At 46.0% G+C, this 16,364-nt stretch overlaps 1 protein-coding gene across 1 annotated transcript in view; it reads left to right on the top strand.

The window, feature by feature from the left end:
• Nucleotides 1–16,364, top strand: part of xrn1 (5'-3' exoribonuclease 1) — a gene marked incomplete at its 3' end in the record, with an annotated part of 50,174 nt that overhangs the window by 10,989 nt on the left and 22,821 nt on the right. Inside the window, exons 3-12 of the mRNA XM_080524689.1 lie at nucleotides 50–147; nucleotides 448–557; nucleotides 1,073–1,183; nucleotides 2,487–2,572; nucleotides 6,235–6,322; nucleotides 6,928–7,096; nucleotides 7,265–7,332; nucleotides 7,482–7,607; nucleotides 11,092–11,252; nucleotides 11,468–11,557. Coding sequence (XP_080380815.1) covers nucleotides 50–147; nucleotides 448–557; nucleotides 1,073–1,183; nucleotides 2,487–2,572; nucleotides 6,235–6,322; nucleotides 6,928–7,096; nucleotides 7,265–7,332; nucleotides 7,482–7,607; nucleotides 11,092–11,252; nucleotides 11,468–11,557 — 1,107 coding nt within the window. The remainder of the gene's footprint in view (nucleotides 1–49; nucleotides 148–447; nucleotides 558–1,072; nucleotides 1,184–2,486; nucleotides 2,573–6,234; nucleotides 6,323–6,927; nucleotides 7,097–7,264; nucleotides 7,333–7,481; nucleotides 7,608–11,091; nucleotides 11,253–11,467; nucleotides 11,558–16,364) is intronic.

Below are 16,364 nucleotides of genomic sequence, written 5' to 3'. Positions count from 1 at the left end.
ATCACTGTGTTTTAATATTGTGTGTGTGTGTGTGTGTGTGTGTGTGCAGGTCAGCCAAGGAGGCGGAGGACAAGATAAAGAAAGCTCTGGAGAAGGGGGAGGTGCTGCCCACAGAGGCCCGCTTCGACTCCAACTGCATCACCCCTGGTGAGACTCCCCCCCCCCTCCTCTTCTGTTCATCCCTCCATCCACCCATCCATCCAACCATCCATCACTCTATCCATCGACCCATCCATCACTTCATCACTCCATCCATCCATCACTCCCATTCTCACTCACTCACTCCATCTCCTCTCTCCCTCCCCTCCCTTCCTTCCTCCCTCCATCCCTCCATCCAGAGTTCTGAGGGTGAACATGTGAATTATTCTCTCCATCTCTTCATCAGCCACCCTAACACCTCTCCCCCCCCCCCTCCCTCTTCCCCACCCCCCTCCCCCTCCCCCCCAGGTACTGACTTCATGGCCAGGTTACAGGAGCAGCTCAAGTACTTCGTCAACGACAAAGTGTCCACAGACAAGTCCTGGCAGGGAGTCCACGTCTATCTGTCAGGACACGAGGTGTGTGTGTGTGTGTGTGTGTGTGTGTGTGTGTGTGTGTGTGTGTCTGTGTCTGTGTGTCTGTCTGTCTGTCTGTCTGTCAGGTCACGAGGTGTGTGTGTGTGTGTGTCTGTCTGTCTGTGTGTGTCTGTGTGTCTGTCTGTCTGTCAGGTCACGAGGTGTGTGTGTGTGTGTGTGTGTGTGTCTGTCTGTCTGTCTGTCTGTCTGTCTGTCTGTCTGTCTGTCTGTCTGTCTGTGTCTGTCTGTGTGTGTCTGTGTGTCTGTCTGTCTGTCTGTCAGGTCACGAGGTCTGTGTCTGTGTGTCTGTCTGTCTGTCAGGTCACGAGGTGTGTGTGTCTGTCTGTCTGTCTGTCAGGTCACGAGGTGTGTGTGTGTGTGTGTGTGTGTCTGTCTGTCAGGTCACGAGGTGTGTGTGTGTGTGTGTGTGAGAGATAGACTGACTATCTGTGTGCGTATCTATACCTGTGTGTGTGTGTGTGTGTGTGTGTGTTAACCAGTAGTGTGTGTGTGTTCAGACCCCAGGTGAAGGAGAACACAAGATCATGGAGTTCATCCGCTGTGAAAACGCCAAGCCAGACCACGACCCCAACACACGCCACTGTCTGTACGGGCTGGACGCAGACCTGGTGGGTGGGGGTGGGGGGGGGGGGTGTGTGTGTCAGTGTGGGGGTGTGTGTGTGTCAGTGTGTAGGTGTGTGTGTGTGTTAGGGTGTGTGTGTGTGTGTGTGTGTCAGTGTGTAGGTGTGTGTGTGTGTGTGTGTCAGGGTGTGTGTTAGGGATGCACCGAAATGAAAATTCTTTGCCGAAGCTGAAACCGAACTTGTCTGAATAGCAGCGAGTGTGTACCGGCAGTTGTATCAATTATTTTGCCAATTTTTGTACCATTGCATAAGTTAAATATATGCAGCTTTTCATTCATGAAAATTCTCAAAATGACGTGTTTGTACAGGGTATCCGCGGTGTCTTGAAAAGTATTAAAAGTTGATAAATCAATTTTGGCAAAATCAAGACCCTTAATAAGTATTAAAAAGTCTTATCACGATTTTATGAGGTCTTGAATTTTGTAGGTATTTTTCTGAATTAGACTGTCCAAAGAGTTTGAGTCCTAAAAACTTTTAGTAAAAGTTCGTGAATTTATTAATTTTATTAAAAAACTAAGATGAACCGGACATTCTGTTGTATGATAGTGGTCTAGTCTATTGCAAACTAAAACCGTTAAGTTAAAGGTGTCACAGATGTAAACGGTTACAGCTCCAAGTGGCGGTGAGGTCTGGAAAAATATTGACAAGGTCTTTAAAAAGTCTTTGAAAGGTATTGAAATTAACCTCAAGATTCCTGTATATACCCTGTTGTATACACTTTATGTTACGTAATATTTCCTAATTTCATGAAAGGTGTAAAAACTGTGACAGCGGCTGGTGAAACACAAAAATGTACTTTTGAAACACAAAATACATTTCAACATTGTTGAAAATCACAACACACTAGTCAAGCCAAAAAACATTGCAAACGCAATGGACTCACGCTTTTATTTTGAAGTCATGAGCCAAACTGCTGAGGTTTGCTGTAATGATCTGACTTGGCAGGAGGCAGGAGGCAGGAGGCAGGCAGGGCTGCTGGTCTCAGTCAGAACAGCAGCAGGGCTGCTTGACCTGTTTGATCGCCTCAGCAAAAAAAAGTATCGTATTCTGTAAACATCCGGCCAAACACCCAATGTGCTTTTTTTTGCTATTTTCAGCGGCCAAACTTTCGGTGCATCCCTAGTGTGTGTGTGTGTGTGTGTGTGTGTGTCACATTTTGTGTGTGCTGCAGTACCAGTAGTGTCTGAGCTGTTCCTCTCCTCCTCTAGATGATGTTGGCTCTGACCAGTAGTGTGTGTGTGTGTGTGTGTGTGTGTGTGTGTGTGTGTGTGTGTGTGTTCCTCTCTAGATGATGTTGGGTCTGACCAGCCATGAGCCTCACTTCTCCCTGCTCAGAGAAGAGGTCCGCTTTGGAGGGAAGAAGAACCAGAAAAGGTGTGTGTGTGTGTGTGTGTGTGTGTGTGTGTGTGTATGGTGTGTGTGGGTGGGTGTATTAGGGTTGGGCGGTTATACAGTTTTACCCGTATAACCGGCCAACCCTAATAACCCGTTTTGTGAAAATAGCAACGGTATTTGTCAATACCGTCATAAAATAAATATAATATAATAAACATGCAGTATATCTCAAAAGTGAGTACACCCTTTAGATTTTTGCAAATATTCTGTCATATCCTTTCAGGGGATAAGACTATCTTAATTAAACTTTGATATAACTTAAAGTAGTCAGTGTGCTGCTTGAATAACAGTATAGATTTATTGTCCATTGAAAATTACTCAGTACACAGCTGTTAATGTCTAAACAGCTGGCAACAAAAGTGAGTACACCCCATAGTGAACATGTCTAAATTGTGCCCGAAGTGTCAATATGTTGTGTGACCACCATTGTTATCTAGCACTGCTTTAACCCTCCTGGGCATGGAATTCACCAGAGCTGCACAGGTTGCTTCTGGAATCTTCTTCCACTCCTCCATAACGACATCACGGAGCCCACGGATGTTGGACACCTTGCACTCCTCCACCTTCCTCTTGAGGATGCCCCACATGTGCTCAATTGGGTTTAGGTCTGGAGACATACTTGGCCAGTCCATCACCTTAACCTTCAGCTTCTTCAGCAAGGCCGTTGTCATCTTGGAGGTGTGTTTAGGGTCATTATCCAGTGTTTCCTCCAGGAATTTTTACATTAGTGGCGGAGAGCCCTGTCCGCGCGCACAGCGCGTGCGTTTTTTTCCCCCCGCGTGCACGCGCATGAAACGCGCACGCGCGCTCAAAACAACGACCTAATTTCAACCAAAACTAGAGGGAGGATGGCAAAAAAAAAAAATATATATATATACAGAATATAAACTTGTGATACCGGTTTCCATCCATCAGCTCTGAAGGTTTACGTTACTCACGGATCCAATGTCCTTCCAAACGAGCAGTCTTGGCTCCGTCTCAAACACAACAGGAAAAGTATGTCCAACTTGGCGAAAGTTTCTGAGTATTTCCAACTTGCGCGAGTTCTTCAACTTGCGACAGTTTTTCAACTAGATGTGATGGCTATCATGTCTATCAAAATTATCAAATTAGCCATCGTCCTGGCATGATTGGGTGATGGTTTCAACGCACCTGTTGTTTGTCCTTCCTCCGTTTGCAACAAGTGGTCTTAAAATCCAAAGTCCAAATAAAAGTAACAAACGAAAGTAATATATGTTGGTGTACATACCACAGCGCACAGTAGCTGCTGCTTGTTCTCCCGCTGTAGTTGTAGCTGGTGGTGGTGGTACCCCGCCATAAACGTTAGCTGATCCACCACCTAGCTCCTTTGCTCCTGCCAGCCATGCAGTTTCGGATCGCTCATAGCCACTGCTAGCTTCAGCAATGTTTGAAGTGTCTGGGACATCTTTTTTCTTGAAAAGTCCATCCATCTGTCGCTGTTTTCGTTTAATTTTTCGAAGTTATTTAACGTGATATCTTATTTGTGCACCTAGCTAGCTAGATCAGCTTTTTGTATCTTTTAGATGGTACTACCGGTGACTTTTAGCCCGTTATTTGCGAGGAGAAAACACAGGCGCCCGAGCATTTTGGCAGGTAGGACTGCTCAGCAGGGATGGTTGAGTCTGCATGGTTCTCATGCCGGTTCACATTTAGACCAATCAGGAGTAGCCCTTGTGTCACGTCGTCAACTGAATGTTTAATGTCATTAATCTGATTTTGGATCAGCGGTTAGAGAGAGATGGGCGTGGATTTAGGTGCACTTTTAGTCAACATCCATTATAGCGCTGATCTAGGATCAGATATATTTTAATCAGCTAAAATGTTCAGAGGTGGATTTTTTTAATTAATTTTTTTAGTGGACTGAATCAATTAGTGGCGGAGGAAATTCATTCGTGGCGGCCCGCCACCAATAAATGCATATAGAGGAAACACTGTTATCATGTTGGAAAACTGCAGGATGTCACAGTATATATTGGAATTCATGTGTCCCTCAATGAAATGAATGAATGAAATGCAGCTCCTCAGTGCCGGCAGCACTCATGCAGCCCCAGACCATGATGCTGCCACCACCATGCTTGACTGTAGGCAAAACACATTTGTCTTGCTACTCCTCACCAGGGTGCCGCCACACACGCCGGACACCATCTGACCCAAACAGGTTTATTTTGGTCTCATCAGACCACAGGACATGGTTCCAGTAACTCATGTTCTTGGATTCATTGTCTTCAGCAAACTGTTTGCGGGCTTTCTTATGCATCGGTTTCAGAAGAGGCTTCTGTCTGGGGCGACGGCCATACAAACCGATTTGATGCAGTGTGCGGCCTATGGTCTGGGCACTGACAGGCTGACATCCCACTTCTGCAACCTCTGCAGCAATGCTGGAAGCACTCGCACGTTTATTATTGGATACCAACCTCTGGATATGACGCTGAGCACGTGGACTCAACTTCTTTGGTCGACCCTGGCGAGGCCTGTTCTGAGTGGAACCTGTCCTGGAAAACCGCTGTATGATCTTAGCCACTGTGCTGCAACTCATTTTCAGGGTGTTGGCAATCTTCTTATAGCCAAGGCCATCTTTGTGAAGCGCAATAATCCTTTTTTTCAGCCGCTCAGAGAGTTCCTTGCCATGAGGTGCCATGTTGTCCAGCATTCAGAGAGAATTGTGCCCAAAACACCAAATTTAACAGCCCTGCTTATCATTTACACCTGAATCCTTGTAACACTAACGAGTCACATGACACCAGGGCGGGAAAACAACATCATTGGGCACAATTAGGACATGTTCACTATGGGGTGTACTCACTTTTGTTGCCAGCTGTTTAGACATTAACAGCTGTGTACTGAGTAATTTTCAAAGGACAATAAATCTATACTGTTATTCAAGCAGCACACTGACTACTTTAAGTTATATCAAAGTTTCAGTAGGATAATGTTATCCCCTGAAAGGCTATAACAGAATATTTGCAAAAATCTAAAGGGTGTACTCACTTTTGAGATATACTGTGTATATATATATATTAAACACCTTCAGAGTGTCCAGCACCTCTGTCTGTCTGTGTGGTTGAAGACGCTGTGAAAGTGATGACAGAACCTTTTGTAAACAACGTCATCTGTCAAACACACAACCTGTCAAAACAGACTATTTAGAAGCGATCATAATCACGTGACCGCTTCTCCTCAGAAGAAGGAGGGGTTCGGTACCTTTCACTAGGGCTAGGGGTTAGGTACCTTTCACTAGGGCTAGGGGTTAGATACCTTTCACTAGGGGTTAGATACCTTTCACTAGGGGTTAGATACCTTTCACTAGGGGTTAGATACCATTCACTAGGCTAGGGGTTAGATACCTTTCACTAGGGGTTAGATACCTTTCACTAGGCTAGGGGTTAGATACCTTTCACTAGGGGTTAGGTACCTTTCACTAGGCTAGGGGTTAGGTACCTTTCACTAGGCTAGGGGTTAGATACCTTTCACTGGCAGCTACGGTACACAATGGTATCACAAATTGGAAACCACCCAACCCTAGTGTGTACATGAGGTGTGTGTGTGTGTATATGAGGTGTGTGTGTGTGTGTGTGTGTGTGTAGTGACAGTGTGTGTGTGTGTGTGTGTGTGTGTTACAGGATCACCGCTCCAGAGGAGACGACCTTCCACCTGCTGCACCTGTCTCTGATGAGGGAGTACATAGACTACGAGTTCTCTGACCTGAGGGTGAGACACACACACACACACACACACACACACACACACAGTTGTGATGTTGACTGTATTACCCCCCCCCCCCACCCCCAGAACCAGCTGTGTTTGTGTGTGACCTGGAGAGACACAATTAATTGCCTCAGAAATAATTGCGATTAACAATACAATTGTTTCACTGTTTTGTTTTGTGACCCAGATAATAATAATAACACAGCAACCTATGAAAAAACAACTCTTTATTATCATAAAAAAAAAAAAATACAACATGTATCCTCATCATTAGAAAAGTGTGATCACCTAGTTATGTGTAATTACGTGTTTTAGCATGTTGTGCTTAACATGCAGAGCAGCTGTCTAGCTAACGTCATGTTCTTTGTTGTTAGCCAGCCAGCTAGCTAGCATGTTGGAGCCCAGTCAAGACAAATCAAGATTGCCATTAGACAATTATTTCATTATTGTTACAGGCCCACACACACACACACACACACACACACACACACGCATCTCTAATGTTCCCTGTCTCCCCAGAACAAGCTGAGTGTTGAGTATGACCTGGAGCGACACACACACACACACACACACACACACACCTCTAATGTTCTGATGTTGCCTTACAGAACAAGCTGAGTTTTGAGTATGACCTGGAGCGTGTGATAGATGACTGGATCCTGATGGGCTTCCTGGTGGGCAACGACTTCATCCCCCACCTGCCCCACCTGCACATCAACCACGACGCCCTGCCCCTGCTGTACCGCACCTACATCTCTGTGTTACCTTCCCTGGGGGGTGAGGCTCACACACACACACACCATCTTCACATCAGACACGATGCTGTTCAAACAGAGAACCCTGGAATACTGCCCTATAATCCTCTATGTGAGACATGGTGATTGACTCTTCCTCCCCCCTCCCTCCCCCCTCTCTCTCCCCCCCTCCCCCCCACCCCCCCCGCAGGGTACCTGAATGAGAACGGCCATCTGAACCTGGCCAACTTTGAGAAGTACATGGAGAAGCTAGCAGAGGTGAGAGAGAGAGATGGACAGACTGAGAAGGATGAGAGGAGAGGTACCTGAACAACAGCCTTGAGATGAGCTGACTAACCCTGTGTGTGTGTGTGTGTGTGTGTGTGTGTATGTGTGTGTTTATTGTGTGTGTGTGTGTGTGTGTGTAGTTTGACAGGGAGCACTTCAGCGAGGTGTTCGTGGACCTGAAGTGGTTCGAGAGCAAAGTGGGGAACAAGTACCTGAACGAGGCCGCGGGGCGGGCGGCGGAGGAGGCCCAGAGGAGGGGGGGGCAGGTACACACACACACTCACACACACACACACTCACACACAAACACATATTCTGTAAAGTACTGGTCCCAGGACCGATCCCTGTGGCACGCCCTGGGAGACATGCTTCTTTGGCGCTTTTCCATTTGTCGGCCCGGCTCGGCTCGGTTCTTTAGCTACCCTTCATGAGCAGGAACTCCAGGGCCGAAGGGTACCTTTTTGCCAGGCTGCGTGTGACGTGTGACGCTGCACACCGTTGATTGGTCAATGGAAATCGTCATCCCATGTTCATAGATTTCTTCGCTAACCGCCATCTTTAAATACCACAACAGATTTCGCTCTCGGAAAATGTCACTTACTGTTTCTGTAATAACGTATTAATAAAGATTAGAAAAATTATGATAACCATCGTATTATCTTAGTTTAATGTAATTTCAATGCATCATAGAACTTGTATTTACAACAAGCATAACAAAAAAAATCGCTATTATGCCGATGGTTTCAGATTCCCTGTCCTCTCCCCTATCCGGACACGTTTTAATTGTTATCCTAACCCACGGTAAACCACAGTTATTAACCCGCAAAGGGTGCCTCCGGGAATAACACCGGCTATGAAGGTGGTACAAACACAATACTACTTTGCTAACTTCACCATCGGTATACGGTCATTTTGAGCCCTGAACCACCGCGCTGACACCCCGAGAAGTTATGCTTTTAACCGTAAACTCAATGAACCGGGAGTTCACCCGCTGCTGCAAGCACCAGCACGTAGGGGTGTAACGGATCACCTGACTCACGGATCGGATCGTGTCACGGTTTTTGAGTCACGGATCGGATCATTTTTCGGATCAACACAAAACATAAAAATAAAAATAAAAAGCTTTTTCCTCGAATTCTGTAAAAACACCACTTTGTCTGTGTAAAACCCAACAACATTCAAGATGTCAAAACTGGTATATATATATATATATATATATATATATATATATATATATATATATGTATGTGTGTGTGTATATATATAATATATACATACATAACATATTCTACACTCAAACATTAGGCTACATATTAAACAGAAACACACATTCAACTTAAATGATGCAGTAGGAGAGAGGGAGGAGGCACCTGGTTGCAGCAGTGAATCACTGGGCTCTTTAAAGCAGACAAATAAACATGTTTTATGCCACTTTTAACTAAATAATAAAGTGAAACCTTACTTTAAACATGGTATGAAAAAATTGGCTACATTATCAGAAGTTGTCAAGCTGCCTTTTTCGTGCCTCCCGTCAACACACCAGGGTGATGACGCGGCAAATGTGTGGCCGTGCTCGTACGACTTTCTCGTTGCACAACGCTTAAACACCGTAACTTTTTTATCGACCACACTTCCAATGACACTGTCCGTCATTGTTATAATTGACAGAGAAGCCAAAGTGTTCCCATACATGGGATTTAAATGACGAGGGAGGCATTTCGAGTTCTTCTCTGTCGCCAACATTAGCAGCATGATACACTTGGGCTGCGTTCGTAAATTTGCTCTGAGAGCGCCGGAGAGCACGACGTCATAAAGGGACCAAGTAATTTGATTGGACAAGAGGCGTTCCATGAATGCTGATCAGATTCCAGAGCGAATTTACGAACGCAGCCTTGTTGTTCTGGATTTTTCCCCCCATTATCAACCCATCATTGCGCTTTAGAGTAAAACAAAGCACGCAACTGTCACGTCTATCTTTTCATGGAAACTCTACATTGTGATTTACAAGGGATATTAACTAATATTAAGTAATATTATTACTTGGTTACATTTTGCAATTGATCCGCGGTACACATGCGTGCCGAACCGTGGGGGGCGATCCGTACGGATCACGGATTATCCCTAACGGATCACGTTACACCCCTACCAGCACGTCCTGGTGGATATCAGCGGGGGGACAGACAAGTTCTACCCGGGAATTCGCTCCTAGCTGTGCCGTTCGTGATAGGAGTGTCGTATCGACACATTCAAATGGTTTCAGATTCCCAGTCCTCTCCCCTATCCGGACACATTTTTACCCTAACCCACGGGAAACCACAGTTATTAACCCGCAAAGTTCACCAACAAAAAAAAAGCACAGTGCTCAAAGTGTCAGGAGAAATAAAAATAGAATCGTGTCGGCATTTCATGTCGGCATTTCCCTGGTTGCGAGATCTAAACTAGTCTACTAGAACTGAAAGCGGCAAGTAACAGGCACTTAACGTTACATGTTGTAAGGCTGATCTGTGCACGATAGTGCTGCATTTTGACATAATTTGACTGATCTGTATAGCGGGGGGGGAATCTTATGACACGTAACTCCTCCTACAGTCCTGGGTCGCTCAGTATAATGGAGAAGCGTTTCAGAATGTACGGCACGGCACGGCTCGGATACAAATGCGGCCCGGTTCGGGTCGGTAGTGGAAAAGCGCCACAAGGCAGCTGGAAGTGACACCTTCTGCCTCACACACTGAGGTCTGCCTGATAGGTCATTATTAAACCTGCCTCACACACTGAGGTCTGTCTGATAGGTCATTATTAAACCTGCCTCACACACTGAGGTCTGTCTGATAGGTCATTATTAAACCTGCCTCACACACTGAGGTCTGTCTGATAGGTCATTATTAAACCTGCCTCACACACTGAGGTCTGTCTGATAGGTCATTATTAAACCTGCCTCACACACTGAGGTCTGTCTGATAGGTCATTATTAAACCTTCTGCCTCACACACTGAGGTCTGTCTGATAGGTCATTATTAAACCTGCCTCACACACTGAGGTCTGTCTGATAGGTCATTATTAAACCTGTCTCACACACTGAGGTCTGTCTGATAGGTCATTATTAAACCTGTCTCACACACTGCGGTCTGCCTGATAGGTCATTATTAAACCTGCCTCACACACTGCGGTCTGTCTGATAGGTCATTATTAAACCTGCCTCACACACTGAGGTCTGTCTGATAGGTCATTATTAAACCTGCCTCACACACTGAGGTCTGTCTGATAGGTCATTATTAAACCTGCCTCACACACTGCGGTCTGTCTGATAGGTCATTATTAAACCTGCCTCACACACTGAGGTCTGTCTGATAGGTCATTATTAAACCTGCCTCACACACTGAGGTCTGTCTGATAGGTCATTATTAAACCTGCCTCACACACTGAGGTCTGTCTGATAGGTCATTTATGATAGGTCATTTATGATAGGTCATTATTAAACCTGCCTCACACACTGAGGTCTGTCTGATAGGTCATTTATGATAGGTCATTATTAAACCTATACACAGTTTGTTCTGACAGTCCTTCCCTGGTGAGTCTTTGCATCAGTGTTGCAGTAATGATCCAGATATATATCCACAGTGTCAGGAGCCTCAGATGAGTCAATGTCAGGGCTTGCTGTTATCTAGGGATTCAATACAATCCTTTACTACTTTTAAGGCTGCTTTTGTGTGTGTGTGTGTGTGTGTGTGTGTGTGTGTGCGCCCCGCCCAGCAGGACTCTCTGTGTCTAGCAGCCCTGGACGATGGGAAGGCCCCCGGCCGGGAGGGGGAGGGGGGGGAGGAGGGGGAGGAGGAGGACATGTTCGAGGCAGAGTTCCGTCAGTACAAGAGGACCTACTACATGACCAAGATGGGCGTGGAGGTGGTCTCTGAGTGAGTCACACACACACACACACACACACATACACACCTCTACACACACACACACACGCGCACACACACACACACACTAACATAACACACACACACACACACACACACACACTAACATAACACACACACACACACACACACACACACGTAGGGTTGGTACCGTAGAGCTTTGATGTTGTTCTGACGGCCACTTCCTGTTTCCTGTGTGTGTCCAGTGAGTTCCTGGCCAATCAGGCGCTGTGTTACGTGGAAGGGATCCAGTGGATCCTTCACTACTATTACCACGGGGTTCAGTCCTGGAGCTGGTGAGATCCCTCTCTCTTTATCTCTCTACCTCTCTCTCCCTCCCTCTCTCTCTCTTTCTCCACAAAGACTAAACCGGTTCACCAACAGCTTTTTCCCCACAGCCATCAGGACTCTGAACTCCTCCCTCTAGCCCCCTCCTCCCTGTCATAACCCACATGCATACGATTGTCTGTCGTTGTCTATTTTATTTTTTTAATTTTTTTAATGTGTCTGATGTCTATTGTGCACTTCCTTGTTTTGTCATTTGTGTGATGCAGAGATCTCTCTCTCTCTCCTAACATCTCTCTCTCTCTCTCTCTCTCTCTCCTTCTCCTAACATCTCTCTCTCTCCTTCTCCTAACATCTCTCTCTCTCTCTCCTAACATCTCTCTCTCTCTCTCTCTCTCTCTCTCCTAACATCTCTCTCTCTCTCTCTCTCTCTCCTTCTCCTAACATCTCTCTCTCTCTCTCTCTCTCTCCTTCTCCTAACATCTCTCTCTCTCTCTCTCTCTCTCTCCTTCTCCTAACATCTCTCTCTCTCTCCTTCTCCTAACATCTCTCTCTCTCTCTCTCTCTCCTTCTCCTAACATCTCTCTCTCTCTCCTTCTCCTAACATCTCTCTCTCTCTCTCTCTCTCTCCTTCTCCTAACATCTCTCTCTCTCTCCTTCTCCTAACATCTCTCTCTCTCTCTCCTTCTCTCTAACATCTCTCTCTCTCTCTCCTTCTCTCTAACATCTCTCTCTCTCTCTCTCTCTCTCTCTCTCTCTCCTTCTCTCTAACATCTCTCTCTCTCTCTCCTTCTCTCTAACATCTCTCTCTCTCTCCTTCTCTCTAACATCTCTCTCTCTCTCCTTCTCTCTAACATCTCTCTCTCTCCTTCTCCTAACATCTCTCTCTCTCTCCTTCTCTCTAACATCTCTCTCTCTCTCTCCTTCTCTCTAACATCTCTCTCTCTCTCTCTCTCTCTCTCTCTCTCTCTCTCCTCCTCCTAACATCTCTCTCTCCTTCTCTCTCTCTCTCTCTCTCTCCTTCTCTCTAACATCTCTCTCTCCTTCTCTCTAACATCTCTCTCTCTCTCTCTCTAACATCTCTCTCTCTCTCCTTCTCTCTAACATCTCTCTCTCTCTCTCCTCCTCCTAACATCTCTCTCTCTCTCCTTCTCTCTAACATCTCTCTCTCTCTCTCCTCCTCCTAACATCTCTCTCTCTCTCTCTCTCTCTCTCTCTCCTAACATCTCTCTCTCTCTCCTCCTCCTAACATCTCTCTCTCCTTCTCTCTCTCTCTCTCTCTCTCCTTCTCTCTAACATCTCTCTCTCCTTCTCTCTAACATCTCTCTCTCTCTCTCTCTAACATCTCTCTCTCTCTCCTTCTCTCTAACATCTCTCTCTCTCTCTCCTCCTCCTAACATCTCTCTCTCTCTCTCTCCTCCTCCTAACATCTCTCTCTCTCTCTCTCCTTCTCTCTAACATCTCTCTCTCTCTCCTTCTCTCTAACATCTCTCTCTCTCTCTCCTCCTCCTAACATCTCTCTCTCTCTCCTTCTCTCTAACATCTCTCTCTCTCCTTCTCTCTAACATCTCTCTCTCTCTCCTTCTCTCTAACATCTCTCTCTCTCCTTCTCTCTAACATCTCTCTCTCTCCTTCTCTCTAACATCTCTCTCTCTCTCCTTCTCTCTAACATCTCTCTCTCTCCTTCTCTCTAACATCTCTCTCTCTCTCCTTCTCTCTAACATCTCTCTCTCTCTCCTTCTCTCTAACATCTCTCTCTCTCTCCTTCTCCTAACATCTCTCTCTCCTTCTCTCTCTCTCTCTCTCTCCTTCTCTCTAACATCTCTCTCTCCTTCTCTCTAACATCTCTCTCTCTCTCCTTCTCTCTAACATCTCTCTCTCTCTCCTTCTCCTAACATCTCTCTCTCCTTCTCTCTCTCTCTCTCTCTCCTTCTCTCTAACATCTCTCTCTCCTTCTCTCTAACATCTCTCTCTCTCCTTCTCTCTAACATCTCTCTCTCTCTCTCCTTCTCCTAACATCTCTCTCTCTCTCTCCTTCTCTCTAACATCTCTCTCTCTCTCTCTCCTAACATCTCTCTCTCTCTCCTTCTCCTAACATCTCTCTCTCTCTCTCCTTCTCTCTAACATCTCTCTCTCCTTCTCCTAACATCTCTCTCTCTCTCCTTCTCCTAACATCTCTCTCTCTCTCTCTCCTAACATCTCTCTCTAACATCTCTCTCTCTCTCTCTCTCTCTCCTTCTCCTAACATCTCTCTCTCTCTCCTTCTCCTAACATCTCTCTCTCTCTCTCTCCTAACATCTCTCTCTAACATCTCTCTCTCTCTCTCTCTCTCTCTCTCCTTCTCCTAACATCTCTCTCTCTCTCCTTCTCCTAACATCTCTCTCTCTCCTTCTCCTAACATCTCTCTCTCTCTCTCTCCTAACATCTCTCTCTCTCTCCTTCTCCTAACATCTCTCTCTCTCTCTCTCCTAACATCTCTCTCTAACATCTCTCTCTCTCTCTCTCTCTCTCCTTCTCCTAACATCTCTCTCTCTCTCCTTCTCCTAACATCTCTCTCTCTCTCCTTCTCTCTCTCTCTCTCTCTCCTTCTCCTAACATCTCTCTCTCTCTCCTTCTCCTAACATCTCTCTCTCTCTCTCTCTCTCTCTCTAACATCTCTCTCTCTCTCTCCTAACATCTCTCTCTCTCTCTCCTTCTCTCTCTCTCTCTCTCTCTCCTTCTCCTAACATCTCTCTCTCTCTCTCCTTCTCTCTAACATCTCTCTCTCTCTCTCTCTCTCTCCTTCTCTCTAACATCTCTCTCTCTCCTTCTCTCTCTCTCTCCTTCTCTCTAACATCTCTCTCTCTCTCTCTCTCTCCTAACATCTCTCTCTAACATCTCTCTCTCTCTCTCTCTCTCCTAACATCTCTCTCTCTCTCCTTCTCCTAACATCTCTCTCTCTCTCCTTCTCCTAACATCTCTCTCTCTCCTTCTCCTAACATCTCTCTCTCTCTCTCCTTCTCCTAACATCTCTCTCTCTCTCTCCTTCTCCTAACATCTCTCTCTCTCTCTCCTTCTCCTAACATCTCTCTCTCTCTCCTTCTCCTAACATCTCTCTCTCTCTCTCTCTCCTAACATCTCTCTCTCTCTCTCTCTCTCTAACATCTCTCTCTCTCTCCTTCTCTCTAACATCTCTCTCTCTCTCCTTCTCCTAACATCTCTCTCTCTCTCCTTCTCTCTCTCTCTCTCTCCCTCCCTCTCCTAACATCTCTCTCTCTCTCCTTCTCCTAACATCTCTCTCTCTCTCCTTCTCTCTAACATCTCTCTCTCTCTCCTTCTCCTAACATCTCTCTCTCTCTCCTTCTCTCTAACATCTCTCTCTCTCTCCTTCTCCTAACATCTCTCTCTCTCTCCTTCTCTCTAACATCTCTCTCTAACATCTCTCTCTCTCCTTCTCCTAACATCTCTCTCTCTCCTTCTCCTAACATCTCTCTCTCTCCTTCTCCTAACATCTCTCTCTCTCCTTCTCCTAACATCTCTCTCTCTCTCTCTCTCTCTCTCTCTCTCTCTCTCTCTCTCTCTCCTAACATCTCTCAGTCTCTCCTAACATCTCTCTCTCTCTCTCTCCTTCTCCTAACATCTCTCTCTCTCTCCTTCTCCTAACATCTCTCTCTAACATCTCTCTCTCCTAACATCTCTCTAACATCTCTCTCTCTCTCTCCTGAATGAATGAATGAATGAATGAATAGTTTAATGACCACACGACCTAGGTCGGTGGAATTTGTTGTCGGTACAGCTCAAAAAGCAGTGTCAAAAAACATACACACATTTTACATGACTATTACATGGACATGAAACACACATAACCACAAGACAAGACAGAACATATTTACAATTTACAATGTATACAGTGCAGTGAGTCAGGTGTTGAGAGTCCTTATGGCAGAGGGGAAAAAACTGTTTTTGAACCGGGATGTTTTGGTGGCCGGGGATCGGTAGCGCCGTCCAGAGGGCAACAGTTGGAACAGGTGGTGAGCAGGGTGGGAGGAGTCAGCAGGGTGGGAGGGGTCAGCAGGGTGGGAGGGGTCAGCAGGGTGGGAGGAGTCAGCAGGGTGGGAGGGGTCAGCAGGGTGGGAGGAGTCAGCAGGGTGGGAGGAGTCAGCAGGGTGGGAGGGGTCAGCAGGGTGGGAGGAGTCAGCAGGGTGGGAGGAGTCAGCAGGGTGGGAGGGGCCAGCAGGGTGGGAGGAGTCAGCAGGGTGGGAGGGGTCAGGGTGGGAGGAGTCAGCAGGGTGGGAGGGGTCAGAGATACTTTTATGTGCTCTATTTGTGGTGCGTTTGAGATACAGTGATTCAACTGATGGAAGAGGGGTGCCGATGATCTTGGATGATTTCCTTACTATTTGCTGTAGTTTCCTTTTTGATTTACTGTCCGAGCTGCCGTACCAAACTGTGATAGATGAGGTGAGTATGAATGAATGAATGAATGGTCTTTATTGTCATTGCTATAGTACAGGTACCAAACAACGACATTTGGGAGGGGTGGCTCCCCTGGTGCTAGGAAAGAAAAAAAAAAAAACTAAAAAAACAAGAAGGGAAAGGAGCTGGTTTACATAAGTAAAGGCTATGTACACTATCCACTATACTATACTGTACAGATAAGACGACTAGGGTTGTCATATTGCACATAGTGTTATTGCACATTCATTTGAAGTGTCGCAGTTTGCAGGCTTGAAATGTTCACATTTGTGCCTCAGCACTACACCTGATTTTTTCAATCCAGCAGCTGCCATCAATCCGTCCAGACTGTCCAGGGCCCAGAACCTAGGTCTTCGCTGTGTT

Source organism: Nansenia antarctica, assembly GCF_963989245.1.
Source record: "Nansenia antarctica genome assembly, chromosome: 2".
Lineage (NCBI taxonomy): Eukaryota > Metazoa > Chordata > Actinopteri > Argentiniformes > Microstomatidae > Nansenia > Nansenia antarctica.
Note: the sequence above shows the minus strand (reverse complement) of the source record. Positions and strands in the feature narration are given on the sequence as shown.